The following is a 13521-nucleotide window of genomic DNA, read 5'->3' on the forward strand; positions in this document are numbered from 1 at the left end:
CTCCTCAGAGTCCTCACTGTGCTCATTCTCTCTGCCTCACTCTTTATCCCATTCGCTTTGTTCTTTGTTCTTTCTTTTGCAATCAGTTTCGTCACTGTCTCTCTCTTCCATTCTTTTTGAGGGGCTCCTATGCCCAGCTTTGTGTGTTTGTGTGTACCCCATAGCGATGATTTCATTGGCTAAGCATAGCGATGATTTGATTGGCTGAGCATGGTACTCCTATAGTGGCCTGTAGCCAGCAGCTTTCTGTGTCTGTGTGTACCACAGAAATGAGGATAAAAAGTGAGGACAGAAAAGTGAGGACGCCAATTGTGATCTATGATGATGTATGATGATCACACTTCACACGTGTGATTTTTGAGGGGCGCCCGTTGGGAACACATGCTCATCGGTTATCTATATCCGTTGCACCTGTTGTCAGGCAACCTGTTGTAGACTCTGTTACTTGATGGCCAGTCTATGTATGACAACCTCAACAACCTTAATCTGGTCGTTTAAATGGACCCCTCACCAACCTTAATCCGGTCGCCTGTAAAACAAGCGCCCCCTCAGTGACCATTGACTCCCAGGCTCTGCGTAAAAGGTCATCCCGTATGACATCAGTACTACAGTATGATGTCATATTGATGACTTCAGTAACTTCCATAATATGGGCATGAAATGGACACAGACAGACAGATACAGAGATTTGTGATTTATAGCTCTTATGACGGCCGCTGATTCGACACATCGTGCCATCACTCCTTTATCACATTGGTCGGATGGTTCTCCAGATACATGGGGGACACTCATCTATAGATTAACTGTTTTTCTCTTATTTAATCTTTCTCTCTCTTTCTTCCACTCTCACTCTGCCTTCATGGTCTAACTCTAGCACTCTTGTTTCTCTCTGTCTTTAGGAGATCATGGATCGTATCTATAAGAATGTGATGACCAAGGTGGAGGAGATGAATTGTGTTCAGAGAACCCTGTTCATCCTTGCCTACAATTATAAATTGGAGCAGCTGGTCAGGGGACACAGCACGCCTCTATGTGACAAGTATGACACACACACACACACACACACACACACACACACACACACACACATATGCGTGCACGCACGCACGCACGCACACACGCACGCACGCGCACACACACACACACCTATTCCATCGTAATATTGTCCTGACAGTCCTACTCATCGTCTCTCCATCCCTCTATCGCTGTCTTGCCATTTTCTTCGCCCCATCCTACCTCCCACTGTCCTCCCTAAATCATTACCAATCTTCCACCCACCCATCCATCCATCCATCCACCCACCCACCCACCCATCCATCCATCCATCCATCCATCCATCCATCCACCCACCCATCCATCCATCCACCCACCCATCCATCCATCCACCCACCCATCCATCCATCCACCCATCCATCCATCCATCCATCCATCCATCCATCCATCCATCCATCCATCCACCCACCCATCCATCCATCCATCCATCCATCCATCCATCCTACCTCTTCTCCTCTCTCTTGAATTAATTACACCTCTTTTCCTCTACCTAGGCCTGTCACAATTATTAACCGGCTAATTCCAATTATTTGAGATAATCACAATATTTCTTTTGCATAATCGTCATAATCATTTCTATGTAAAAGCAAAGTTCATATGTTTTCACCTACTACTGCCTAAAAGCCAAAATGAAATGTAATTTCTATTCCTAATGTTCTAATGTTCAGCAACAGAAATACAATTAAATCGCTAATCGCTTATTTGAGTGATAATTAATCATCAAGTAAAATGTCAGTCTACTGTACCTAACCCCCCTTGGCTCCCTGTTCCCATAGGCTGGTGTTCAAGAAGGTGCGCTCCCTGCTTGGTGGTCGTTTGCGGGTGCTGCTGGCAGGCGGAGCGCCCCTCTCTGCCGTCACGCAGCGCTTCATGAACGTGTGTCTCTGCTGCCCCGTGGGGCAGGGCTACGGGCTGACAGAGACCTGTGGAGCTGGCACCATCAGCGAACGTAAGAGCCAACAGCACATTCATTATACCAGTTAGTTCTCAAACCTTTTCTTGCCAAGGGCAAGAAAAGGGCAAATTGATATAAATTTGGCCGCGGAACCCCATCTGAAAATATTTTGTGCCAGGGGTCCCCAGCAGATACGATTTGTAAACCTTTCTGATTTTCTATTTTCAAGATTTTTAAATGAATATTCAAGAATAGTAGATATACAAGTGAGCTTGTGAGCTTGTGAGCCAAGGACCCCTGTGAGTCCCCAGACCCTACTTTATTATACATCATGGAAGCAAGATTTAGGAGTCTTAAAATGAGTCGTTCGGTGAGTCGGTCGGTGTAAGCTTGCCACAATTGGTGTGTGAATGTGGGAAGTGAGGATGCTGGCGTCGACTGTTCGCTGCTTCACCGCCCAATGTATGAATGAATGAACCATTGTAAAGTGATTTGAGCACTTGGAAAAGCGCTATAAAAATGCAATTCATTATTATTATTATAAAAGTCCTGCTAGAAAATGGATTGGGTTCATAACTTGTTTGGTGCCAAGTGTTGGATGGATGAGCTATGCTGTATATTGGTAGTAGAGTATATTTGGTAGGAAGGTATATTGCAGTATATTGGTAGTACTGTTATGTAAAATTGTTACATAACAGTACAGTAGTCAGTATATTACAGTATAGTATGGTATATTGCAGTACATTTGATACAGCACTGTGTTGCATATAGTTACTGTATATTGCAGTATATTGGCAGTACAGTGTATTGCAGTATGATGGTCTCAGTTATGGGTGGGCAGTCATCTTCAAAATGGGGCAGAGTGAGAAGGAGATACAGCGATAGGGAGAGGGGCGGGAGACAACAGTGGAGGACAGCAATCAGCAACAACAACATAACAACTATGAACCCAATAACAATACTAGCAGCTATAATAAGATAGGGGGGGCGAGACAGAAGCGGTTGCTGTTATATGGCCAAGGGGGGAGTCGCTTGACATAGGAAGAAAGGAGTTGCAGGAAATTGGAGAAAGAGATAAAAGCATGAGGAGAGCCCGGATTGATCGATGGTGGGGTCAATGGAAAGATGGTGGGGGCTACGGAAAAACAAATACTGACTAATGGCTAATCATATTCATGATACTGAAGAAACCACAACAAACAACATGAGCATACGGACTGCAGTGAGACTTTCCAGGCACTGTATGGCCCACATTTACTGTATGTCTGATGCGTGACTGACTGGAGACAATGAACATTTCTTTGTCAGAATGACATCCAGGGTTATTTGCCATGCACACTCACACATCAGCATCCTCAACACTTTTAAACCTTTACAGGGTCAGATTTAATTCTCATTTAACCATTGACAGTGCAGAATTGACCAGAGAAGAGGAGAGGCCCTGGTAAGTAGGAAGCAGGGTTTGGGAGGTTAACCTCGCCAGGCTGTAGTGGAAAGCTGTAGCATTGTCATAAGAATATAGGTGTGAGAATACATCTAAGCAACACATTCACTTAATGGAATACACAAATAATTACAGTCACATCTACTCATGCTCTAATAATGTAATGATGGGACAGTAATAAAGAAGCCTGAGGAAGAGCCTGTGTTGCTCAAAACATGCATTCAAATATATGGTCTCTGTTGGGTGGAAACCACATATACAGTATGTCTGAAACGGTTCCTTTTCAGGATTCAAATTCAAATCAGGATTCAAATTCAAAAGTTGTGGATCTGCTACTTTTGATACTCTTGTGTTGATACTCTTGTAGTATGATCAAGACATTAAGATCAGATCAGATCAGGACATTAATTCATGAAAAAACACAAAAAGTCAAGGTCAAGTCAAGTCAACGATATCCAGGCTATGTTGAACTTGCACTTGTGCAAAATAAATAAAACTGTGATAATACCTACCACTCATTTAAGAATGTGACCACAGCAATAATAGACAGCACATTGTTTTGTTTCCACTCCCTTTCATATTGCAAGACAACAAGAAGGTGAAAGCATGAATGGTTGCAATAATAGGATGCCGGGACATTACTCTGTGATGATGTGACACCCTCCACTCATTGTGTTTAGACGCACCCCGTGACGCACTCAGCTGATTTGTGAAATGATGGAAATTTTGGGAGCTCTTTTTCCCAAGCAGTCTGAAGCTGGAAAAACACTGGGCTGTGGACATCCCTTTGGGGATGGGGTTACCATGGCAAGAGACACGAGGGGGAGGGGGGGTCTGGACATATGGCCTGGTTGCCATGGTGATGGATGTTGTGTGCACATATTATATAGTATATAATATAGCTTCTCACTAATCGGCACAGCTTGTGATAATGTGTGTGTGTGTGTGTGTGTGTGTGTGTGTGTGTGTGTGTGTGTGTGTGTGTGTGTGTGTGTGTGTGTGTGTGTGTGTGTGTGTGTGTGTGTGTGTGTGTGTGTGTGTGTGTGTGTGCGTGTGCGTGCGTGCGTGCGTGCGTGTGTTATTCCAGTGTGGGATTACAGCACAGGAAGAGTTGGCGGGCCCCTGGTTTGCAGTGAGATCAAGTTGAAAGACTGGTTGGAGGGTAGGTGACAAACACAGTTCATCACTGTACACACAGTAATACATCATACACGTGCACAGCTCACCCACTCACCCTACAGCAGACCCCCAGTTTGGTATGCATTAGGCCACGGACCCCCACAGTGTGTACAAATGGAACCAAAAGCGTCCATTTGTACACAGTGAGTTACATCTGCAATAATACATTTCATCAGCTCAGTGGCCTTGTGTTATAGTGTCTGCCTTGAAACTGGGAGGTCGGGTTTCAATCCCCAGGCGATTATACCAAAGACTCTTTTTTTCACCCAGTGTCAATTATCTAATGTAAACCTGGGCGCTATGCTTCCTCTGCCAACGCCCACAGTGTCCCCAGCGGGAATCGAACCCAGGACCTTCTAGCTGTGAGGCGACAGCACTGCCGACTGTGCCACCGTGCCCCCCCCCCTAATCAATATTATCAATAATGTGGCTCCTCAGGTGGTTCTGTCCACATGACCTGGTTGGTGAGAAAGGTCACCACATCTCCTATGAGCAGCAACCACAGTCTGCTCATATCCTTGTAAGGACATCACTCCACTCTCCTACACTGTTTGTGCCAGGGACCCTGGCACAAAAGAGAGAGAGAAGAGAGTATTAGTTGAAAAAATGTCAAACTTGTTCCAAATATTTTTCTTTTTCTTTCTTTTTTTTCTTCTTTTTTTCAAACATAGCTGACCTAACAGTACAAACTCGCAACACGTCCTGTTGCAATCTTGCATATCTCAAAATAAAATATGGTCAAAGTGGTTTAACTGTTCCTCATTTTGCTGGGGGCCCTCTGGAACCCCCTCAAGGACCCCTGGGGGTCCCCCGGACCCGCAATTAAAGTCCACTGTGTTACTTCCTGCGGACTGCAACATCATTTCATCTATTCATCTCATATCTTTGTGTCTTATCTTACAGTTCATGGGTCTTATTGTGTTGAAGTCCACATAGCAGTGCTCTATCCTCAGTCTATTGTAGCACACAACCATGGCCATTCGTTTTGTATTGATTCCACTGTAATATATTCCAGGTGGTTACCGTAGCACAGACAAGCCCTGCCCGAGAGGGGAGATTCTGGTTGGTGGGCCCAACGTAACCATGGGTTACTATAAGAAGGATCTGAAGAACCAGGAGGACTTCATTGTAGACGAGAGCGGCCAGCGGTGGTTCTGCACCGGAGACATAGGAGAGTTCCACAAAGATGGATGTCTAAAGGTTATTGGTGAGTATGGAGACATGGATGGATGGATGGATGGATGGATGGATGGATGGATGGAGTGCTCTTCACAGGTCCCCCAGACCTCGCGTCTGTTTATCATCAATACGTTTACCTGAGTGGACTCGAGAAAACCCGTGCTCAGCGCTGATCGGTAGAGAAAGCATGAAGTGCTATTTGGAATCAGATTACTGCAGAGCAACAGCGCAGCCATGTCAGTTCAGTGAGAGTGGAGAGCAAACAGACTCAGAGCGCATTCAAATGGAATCAAAGTGTGTATGTGGCGTGTGCGATCACCGATTCCTTATTCATTGAGGTGAAAACATGTAATTGAATGTCATATTGTCTCTTATTGTAGGCTGCTACAGTACGTAGCTGCTACAGTGAGTTTCATTAAGAAGTACAACTAACATCTAACCTGTTAGAACGGCATTGTAGGGCCCGGACAGCTGGTGTAGCCGTCTGGGAACCCGACTCCCGATCCCAACCACCATTGGGGTGTCATTCCTCAATCCCCATCTCTCTCTCCCCATTTCCTGTCTGACTATTGTGTCTATCAATAAAAGCTGAAAAAGCCCCAAAAATATATATAAAAAAGAAAGGCATTTTAGGTATATGGGTCCATAAAATAATAGGATGGGGTCTGTAATATCTCTGAACAAATCAGATCTGGATCTGTATTTAAAAAAAATAATGTTGGTCCACTCAGATCTCAGAACCAATTTCATGGTCCATTAGGGTTTGGGTCCGTCATTTTTGACCCATGAAAAGCTCTAGATGGATGGATGGATATAGGCTGATACTCATCTGTACCCAACTGTTAGAGAAGTACCTTTCCCACTGAAGATGGAACTTCATTTAATTTGACTTAGCTTTACTTTAATCACCTGCTAAGTTTTAGCAATGCTTAACTGGTTAATAAACATAAGGCAAATTCCTGGGTTTTCCCTGGATTATCAGCACACTCAAAATTCCCTGTGTTCCTGGATCTCTTCCATTGTCGTCCGTCAGTCCCAGGGAACCGCGTGCTGATGACTTAAATTTACCTCACTTCCCAGAATCTCCTCCCGAGTCGTGTTTACAGTCAGCCAGAAACCTTAACTGTTTCTCTCTCTTATCAGACTGGTCAGACCAGGTCAGAATGGACCATCCGCTCAGCGTCTCTCCCCCTTTGAAGATAGACACACACATGCATAAACATGCGCACACGCGGTTTGCCATGCATAATGGATGTTTATTTTCATTGCCTTTCTTCGTAGATTGTGCACCCCAAGGCAAACCAGCTGTCTTACTGCAGCCGCATTTTGCAGCCGCGTCTTCCTTTTGAACACACACACACACACACACACACACACACACACACACACACACACACACACACACACGCACATACTGTGTAGATCTGATTGTAGATCTGCAATGAACTTTGTTGAAACCTTTTGCCTATAATGGCATGCCCAAAATATGGTTTAAGAATTCTATCTTTATTTCAGACCCAGGGGAAATCCATATCACAATAAATACATATAAACAATATACTGTACATCTAACATACAGACTGTGTGACCAATATGGTTAATTCCACAGTCTACTCTAGAGGAGAACCTGACAGAACTACGTACTGTAGGGTTGGTTATAACCACCATGATGTCATTTACTGACTCAGATATGTCCTATACATGAATCTATACATATACATTATGTAGCACAGCAGAGCAGGTGGGTACCCCAACACTAACACACATTATGGCTTGTACTGGGGCGTCTTGGAGCGCTCAGCAGCAGCCTCATGCTGTCATTACAAGCCTCTGTGAGTCGTCTGATTCTGCATTGTATGTAGTGACACCACAGGTTGGCAGTACACAGATGTGTACAAAAGGTGAGCACATGATACATTTGCGACACCGCATGTTCGCTTGGACATACAGCTTCGGACACTGTCTATAGATGGCATCAGAAAGGTGGTGATATGTCCCACATATTTAATCTCACTGGTCACATCAAGGGCAGTGCCACACAGGTTATTCATCGATTTTTGATCAAGGATTTTATTCAAATTTTAAATATTTTTTGTATAATCGATGAAATCGATTAGTTGAACTTTGGATGAAATGTTTGTGTGCAGACCGTAGAAAGGACCTGGTGAAGCTCCAGGCAGGAGAGTATGTCTCCCTGGGGAAGGTGGAGGCCATGCTCAAGAACTGTTCTCTGATAGACAACATCTGTGCCTACGCCAACAGGTACACACACACACACACACACACACACACACACACACACACACACACACACACACACACATACACATACACATACACACACACACACACACACACACACACACACACACACACACACACACACACACACACACACACCTGCGTGCATGTGTTTGCATAGTACTATAGTACATAGTACAGTCTGTGGATCTCCGCACATGTGGTGCGTGTGTGTCTAAAACGCTTCCAAGCTATAACCTTTTTTAGTGAATTAAATGTGATTTTGAATAAGTAACACTATAGCTGACAGAACTGCAGTGGTTGTAGTTGTTCTAACTGCTATTCTATTGAGAAATGTATATTATTTACAAAGTCAAAAAGCAATATATCGGTCAGATACCGGGTAATACATAAAAGATACGGATTGCTACTTTGAATTATTTCATTTAATTGAACTACCTGTAATCTCTGTGCATGGCAGGATTTCCTGCCTGGTAGATGTGTGGTTTCAGACTGACTGAATAAAATAAAGTATGCACACATGTAATGCTTATGTGTGTATCATTGTTACCAAGTTGTTAATTGTGACATTTCTTGCTGTCTTCCTTTGCTTTTTGTTTGGCAGTGACGAGACGTACGTGATTAGCTTCGTGGTGCCCAATCAGAAGCAGCTGCTGGTGCTGGCGAAGCAGCATGGTATCCAGGGCTCGTGGGAGGAGCTGTGCAGCAACGTCGCCATGGAGGAGCTGGCGCTCAAGGTCATCACCGAGGCTGCCGTGGCAGGTGAGGAGAGGGGCTAACAAACTAATGATAGCATTAGCTAACTGAAGTAAAAATGGCCCTAGAAAAAGTGCCCTTCTGGGCACAGGTCTCCACCAGGAGGATAGGAGTGTGTGTGATGTTTGGCAAAAATATAAACATGTTTTTTTGTTTGTTTGTTTCTTGCAACAATTGTCTTCATTTTGTTGAGGAAATGCAGAGCCAGATCACTCATAGCATCTCTGAGGATAGAATTCTGGATGAGCAGGACATGTGCAGCATTTTGTACAAAACGGGCTACTCCTGAAAACTTTGGAAGGCAATCTTAGCTAATCAGTGTAGAATCTGAGAAATCCAACAGGCTCGTCTTGATCACATGACTACAGAGATCATGTGTACCGATTTACGTGAGATTTGGATTAAATCTGTGCGACTAACATAACCAACTGAAACTGTATAGTGTTCATAAAAGTAACTAAAACAAACATCATAGAGAAAATGTCCTTAGTTTTAGTCTTGCGCCACCCTTATCCCTAAACGTATTTGCCATTTTTTACTATTTTGAAAAACATTTTAAAATAGTTCAACTAGCCGATCTACATCGAGACATTGTGAGCTATTTGAACTATTTTAAAAGGTTTTTTAAAATAGTAAAAAATGGCAAATTAGTTTAGGGATAAGGGTTAAGGGGTGGCGCAAGATATAGCCCTTAATATAGTTTCCCTTCTCCCACTTGCAGCCCACTTGGAGCGGTTTGAGTTCCCACGCAAGATCCGTCTCAGTCCAGAGCCGTGGACCCCCGAGACTGGCCTAGTGACCGACGCCTTCAAACTCAGGCGCGTGCAGCTGAAAACGCACTACCAGGACGACATCGAGAGAATGTACGGTGGCAAGTAGCTAATGAAGACCTCAGCGGCATGATTCAACGTCCAAACACAGACCATCACTTGCTTGTCCCCATGTCTTCTCCGTGACTTTTGTACCATATTCCAGGAAGCCACCCTACCAACCCCCAAACAAAAACTAGACAAAAGCCACAATTACTTGAATCTTTGGTAACTCTTTGTTCTCCAGAGACCATAAGATGGAAAGGGCAAATGAGATACAGATGCCAGAAAATAGAGGCCATGTTACAATGTTTCCCTCTACTGTGTATGATTTACTAACCTTAAGCCTGATTTAGTTCCACGCCAGTGTTGCATACCGAAAATAACAGATCTACAAGCCCACAACGCATCATGTCATGATGCAATGTGACTTGTTGTGAGCTTGCAAATTATTACAGTATTTCTGGTGTGCGACACCGGTGTGTGACAAAGCATAAATCAAGTATTACTCTCACCTCAAAAACCGCTTTTACTTGAAATTCTAATCAACACATCACTTTGCCTTGAGGAGCAGTGCGAAGAGCTTTGTGTTGAGACAAAGCGTTTATGAGAGCCCTCCATGTACATTGCTGCCTCCCTTTTCCCCGTCCTTTCCGGGGAGGACTTGTGTCGTTGTCACATATATGAGTTATGAAACAGCAGGTTTTGGTGGGCGGTTGTCTGTTGAACTCCAAGGAGAAACTCAGGGTGGAGTAAACATGGCTGTGGGATTGTTTTTTCAGCTCGGATTCAGATGCTAAATCAACAAAAGACTCTAAGCAAGTTATGTCGATGATTTCCATAAATCTGTTACTGGATGATTTGCTTAATTGTTCTTCTATATTTTACGGTTTCAAATTCCTGTCCTCTCCCTAAGATTACTTTTCATTTATTTCTCATTTCCGAGCCTAGTTGTGCCTAGCGACTCGTTGTGTTTCCCGCAGGTCAGGAAGCCATTAGCCCTCATGTTTCTTTTCACAGTTCACTTGTTTTCAGTCCTGTTGAGTGGTTTATTTTGTTTCCCTCCCACTGCCACACAGCCTGCTGGGACAGTGCGTCCCTCAGCACATTTATAGCAGGCAGTCATTACAGGGCAAATTAGAAATGTCGTTAGTGAACATGTACTATAACAAGTCTAGTAAAGGTAAAGGTCATTGGTTTAAAATTGCACCCAGTCTAAATGTGTACCAAAAAAAAGAACAAAAGTGGTCCATTGTATTTCACCACAGTGATAATACATGCCTTTACTCCTACAGACCATGATTGTGCACTAAAAGAAAAGCACATTTTCCTGTCCCGTTGCTCATACCACTCTAATGTCTAATGTAATCATCGCCAAGCTTTGTTATGAACAATGTGCAATATAAAAATACTACACCTTGTCCAAATAGGGTGTTTGATTACAGATAGAAAGAAAGGCACCAAAAAAGAAACTCGCTTAACGCACTTGGGGTGGGAGTGAAATATCTGCACATTTCTAGAACATTGGCTCGGACCGCCCTCCTGGCTGAGTAGCCGAGCACATCTGCACATGTGTGATGGAGTACATGTGCTCAACAGCACTCAGAATCTCAGCATCAGCATTCCCACAATGTGACACCTGTTGCCTTTTCTCCTGTTTCTGAGTGGCTTCGGTCTCTAGACTCTAACCACTTCTGAGATGTTCCAAATATTACTGCACAAAGATTAATGATAACGTTTTCTTGACAGTGTGTGTTATACTGTTATACTGTTACACAAACATAACACGCCTGTCCAATTCCTGATTTCGTTTTGTCGTGATTCTTTTCCTTGACTGTAAATACTTAAATGTAATGTGGAGCAGTGATCGCTGGAGAAAGCTAAATGTATAGTCTCTATTTTGAATCTATTTAAGCTTTGTTGTCATAGCCCAGTTCTGGAGCTCCTTTCCCTCTTTATGTGAGGAGATCGGCCTTGATACACAAGTGCATCCAACAATATTTATTTGTAATTTGCCTTGGATCAAATGAAATCAACGAATAAAGATTGTGTTTGGTCTACGTGGGCTTTCCTGTGTCGTTTGAATGAAACTGTCCATTGTGGTCATTTGTTCCCATATAACCACTTAAAGTACACGAGTAACCTCGCAAAGTACGTTACTGTCATGGTATCCGTAGCCGAGTCCCCCATTCAGGCGCTGACATTACAGCGAGCACATTCGGGAATGTCAGTAATTTCCATTTGAGTTTCATGCAATACCTTCTGTCAACCAGTAATGGTCCTACCGGACCATGGGCTCCATTTTCGTCACCGCTAAACCCCTTATCTCTAAACTTATTTGCCTTTTTTTTTTTTACTATTTTGCAAAACATTTTTGAATAGTTAAAATGGCCAGTCGACAAGCTCACAACGTGTCAATGTAGATTGGCTAGTTGAACTATTAAAAAATGTTTTTCAAGATAGTAAAAAAGGCAAAGAAGTTTAGGGATAAGGGGTTTAGCGGTGACGAAAATGGAGCCCCATATGTAAAAGCAGAGAGACAACCTCCAACCAGTTGTGTTCATTATATTGTACTGTGTAAGTGTGTATACTGATACTCTACCATACTTTTTGGTTAAATTGTTTTACTGACTAGAAAATGTTAGGCATTGAAAAAGCACAGAAAAATGACATGCCCAAAATAGGTATGCCAGTGTTTAAAATATAATACCAGTAAGATGCCCTGAGGGCGAGAAGCGACTTCGCCCTAAAGGCACGCATCCGCCTCTCTATGGAATTAATTCCGTACTGGCCATATATAGAGCGTGTCTTGAGTGTACAGGGTTTGATGAGGTCAGATCAATACATGGAATGTCAGAACAGGAAGGACGGGTGCTGGGAAAGGATCAACATATGGAATCATGTCAGAACAGGTCAGGTCAGATCCATATATGGAGATCTAAGGGTTTGAGGTTTGAGGTCAGATGTAGAGTTTCTGGTCGGATCCATATATGCAGATCTATGTGATGATCCAGTCTTCTCCATGTATGGTTATCCAGGGTTAGATGAGGTCGGTTTAATATTTGTATTAAGTTTTTTCAAAATAAGATACCATTTAACCATTTAAATATATCACACCAAAATGTATACAGTTTTGGGTATGTCCAGAAGAGGTGGGTCAGGGTACCTTCTGCCATTCCACATCGATCACATAGTGGGGAGGTAGTTGGGAATATCCTATGTAATTTAGTTTTTGAGTAATGGAGTCTATGTATAACTTTAAATTGTATTAATTAATTGATGTCGGGTTAGATGAGGTCAGTGTCGTGATCTTCATGGAGATAGCCATATATGGTGGTGTGGCATGTCACAAGGTGTATGCCACACCTAAATAAATTGAGGCAGGCGTGATGTCACGAGACATGACCATATATGGAGGTCTGATGTCACGGTGATGTCATAAGGCGTGACCATATATGGAGGTGTGCATGTCACGAGGCGTGACCATATGGAGGCATGGGGTGACTGACGGACGGACGGACGGGAGATACAGGTTTTCATTAGTAGAACAGTGGTTCTCAAATTGTCCCCTTTTCCACCAGAGCTGAACCGGTTCCGTTCTTTTTTCTCCACCTAATTTTGACCCAAATTCACTGGTTCTTCAGATCCCTAAAAGTTGGTTCGGAACTGGAACCAAAAAAACCTTTTTCTTGCCTTGAAGTGGGAACCAAAGTGGGCGTGTCAGTCAGGTTATAAGATGCAGATGTGATATAAACCATCATAAAAAATAAAGAACATAACCAGTTCTAGAACCAATGTTCTTTTGGTGGAAAGGGGGCCAAAGTGGGGTCCGGGGATTGATTGAAGTATTTATTAACAGTTATACTTTGAAGTATTTATTAACAGTTATACTTTTAGAATTTGCAGAAACATTTCAAGCACAACTCAATACAACAACTGTTAAC

At 43.2% G+C, this 13521-nt stretch overlaps 1 protein-coding gene across 2 annotated transcripts in view; it reads left to right on the forward strand.

The window, feature by feature from the left end:
• Positions 1-11637, forward strand: part of acsl3a (acyl-CoA synthetase long chain family member 3a) — a 45915-nt gene extending 34278 nt beyond the window's left edge. For both annotated transcript variants that reach the window (XM_079514614.1, XM_079514615.1), the window contains exons 9-15: positions 900-1039; positions 1830-2002; positions 4480-4554; positions 5587-5778; positions 7898-8012; positions 8617-8774; positions 9490-11637. In XM_079514614.1, coding sequence (XP_079370740.1) covers positions 900-1039; positions 1830-2002; positions 4480-4554; positions 5587-5778; positions 7898-8012; positions 8617-8774; positions 9490-9647 — 1011 coding nt within the window. In that variant the 3' untranslated portion in view covers positions 9648-11637. The remainder of the gene's footprint in view (positions 1-899; positions 1040-1829; positions 2003-4479; positions 4555-5586; positions 5779-7897; positions 8013-8616; positions 8775-9489) is intronic.
• Positions 11638-13521: the final 1884 nt, after the last annotated feature.

The sequence above is a fragment of the Electrona antarctica genome (genome assembly GCF_951216825.1).
Source record: "Electrona antarctica genome assembly, chromosome: 11".
In the NCBI taxonomy this organism is placed as follows: Eukaryota; Metazoa; Chordata; class Actinopteri; order Myctophiformes; family Myctophidae; genus Electrona; species Electrona antarctica.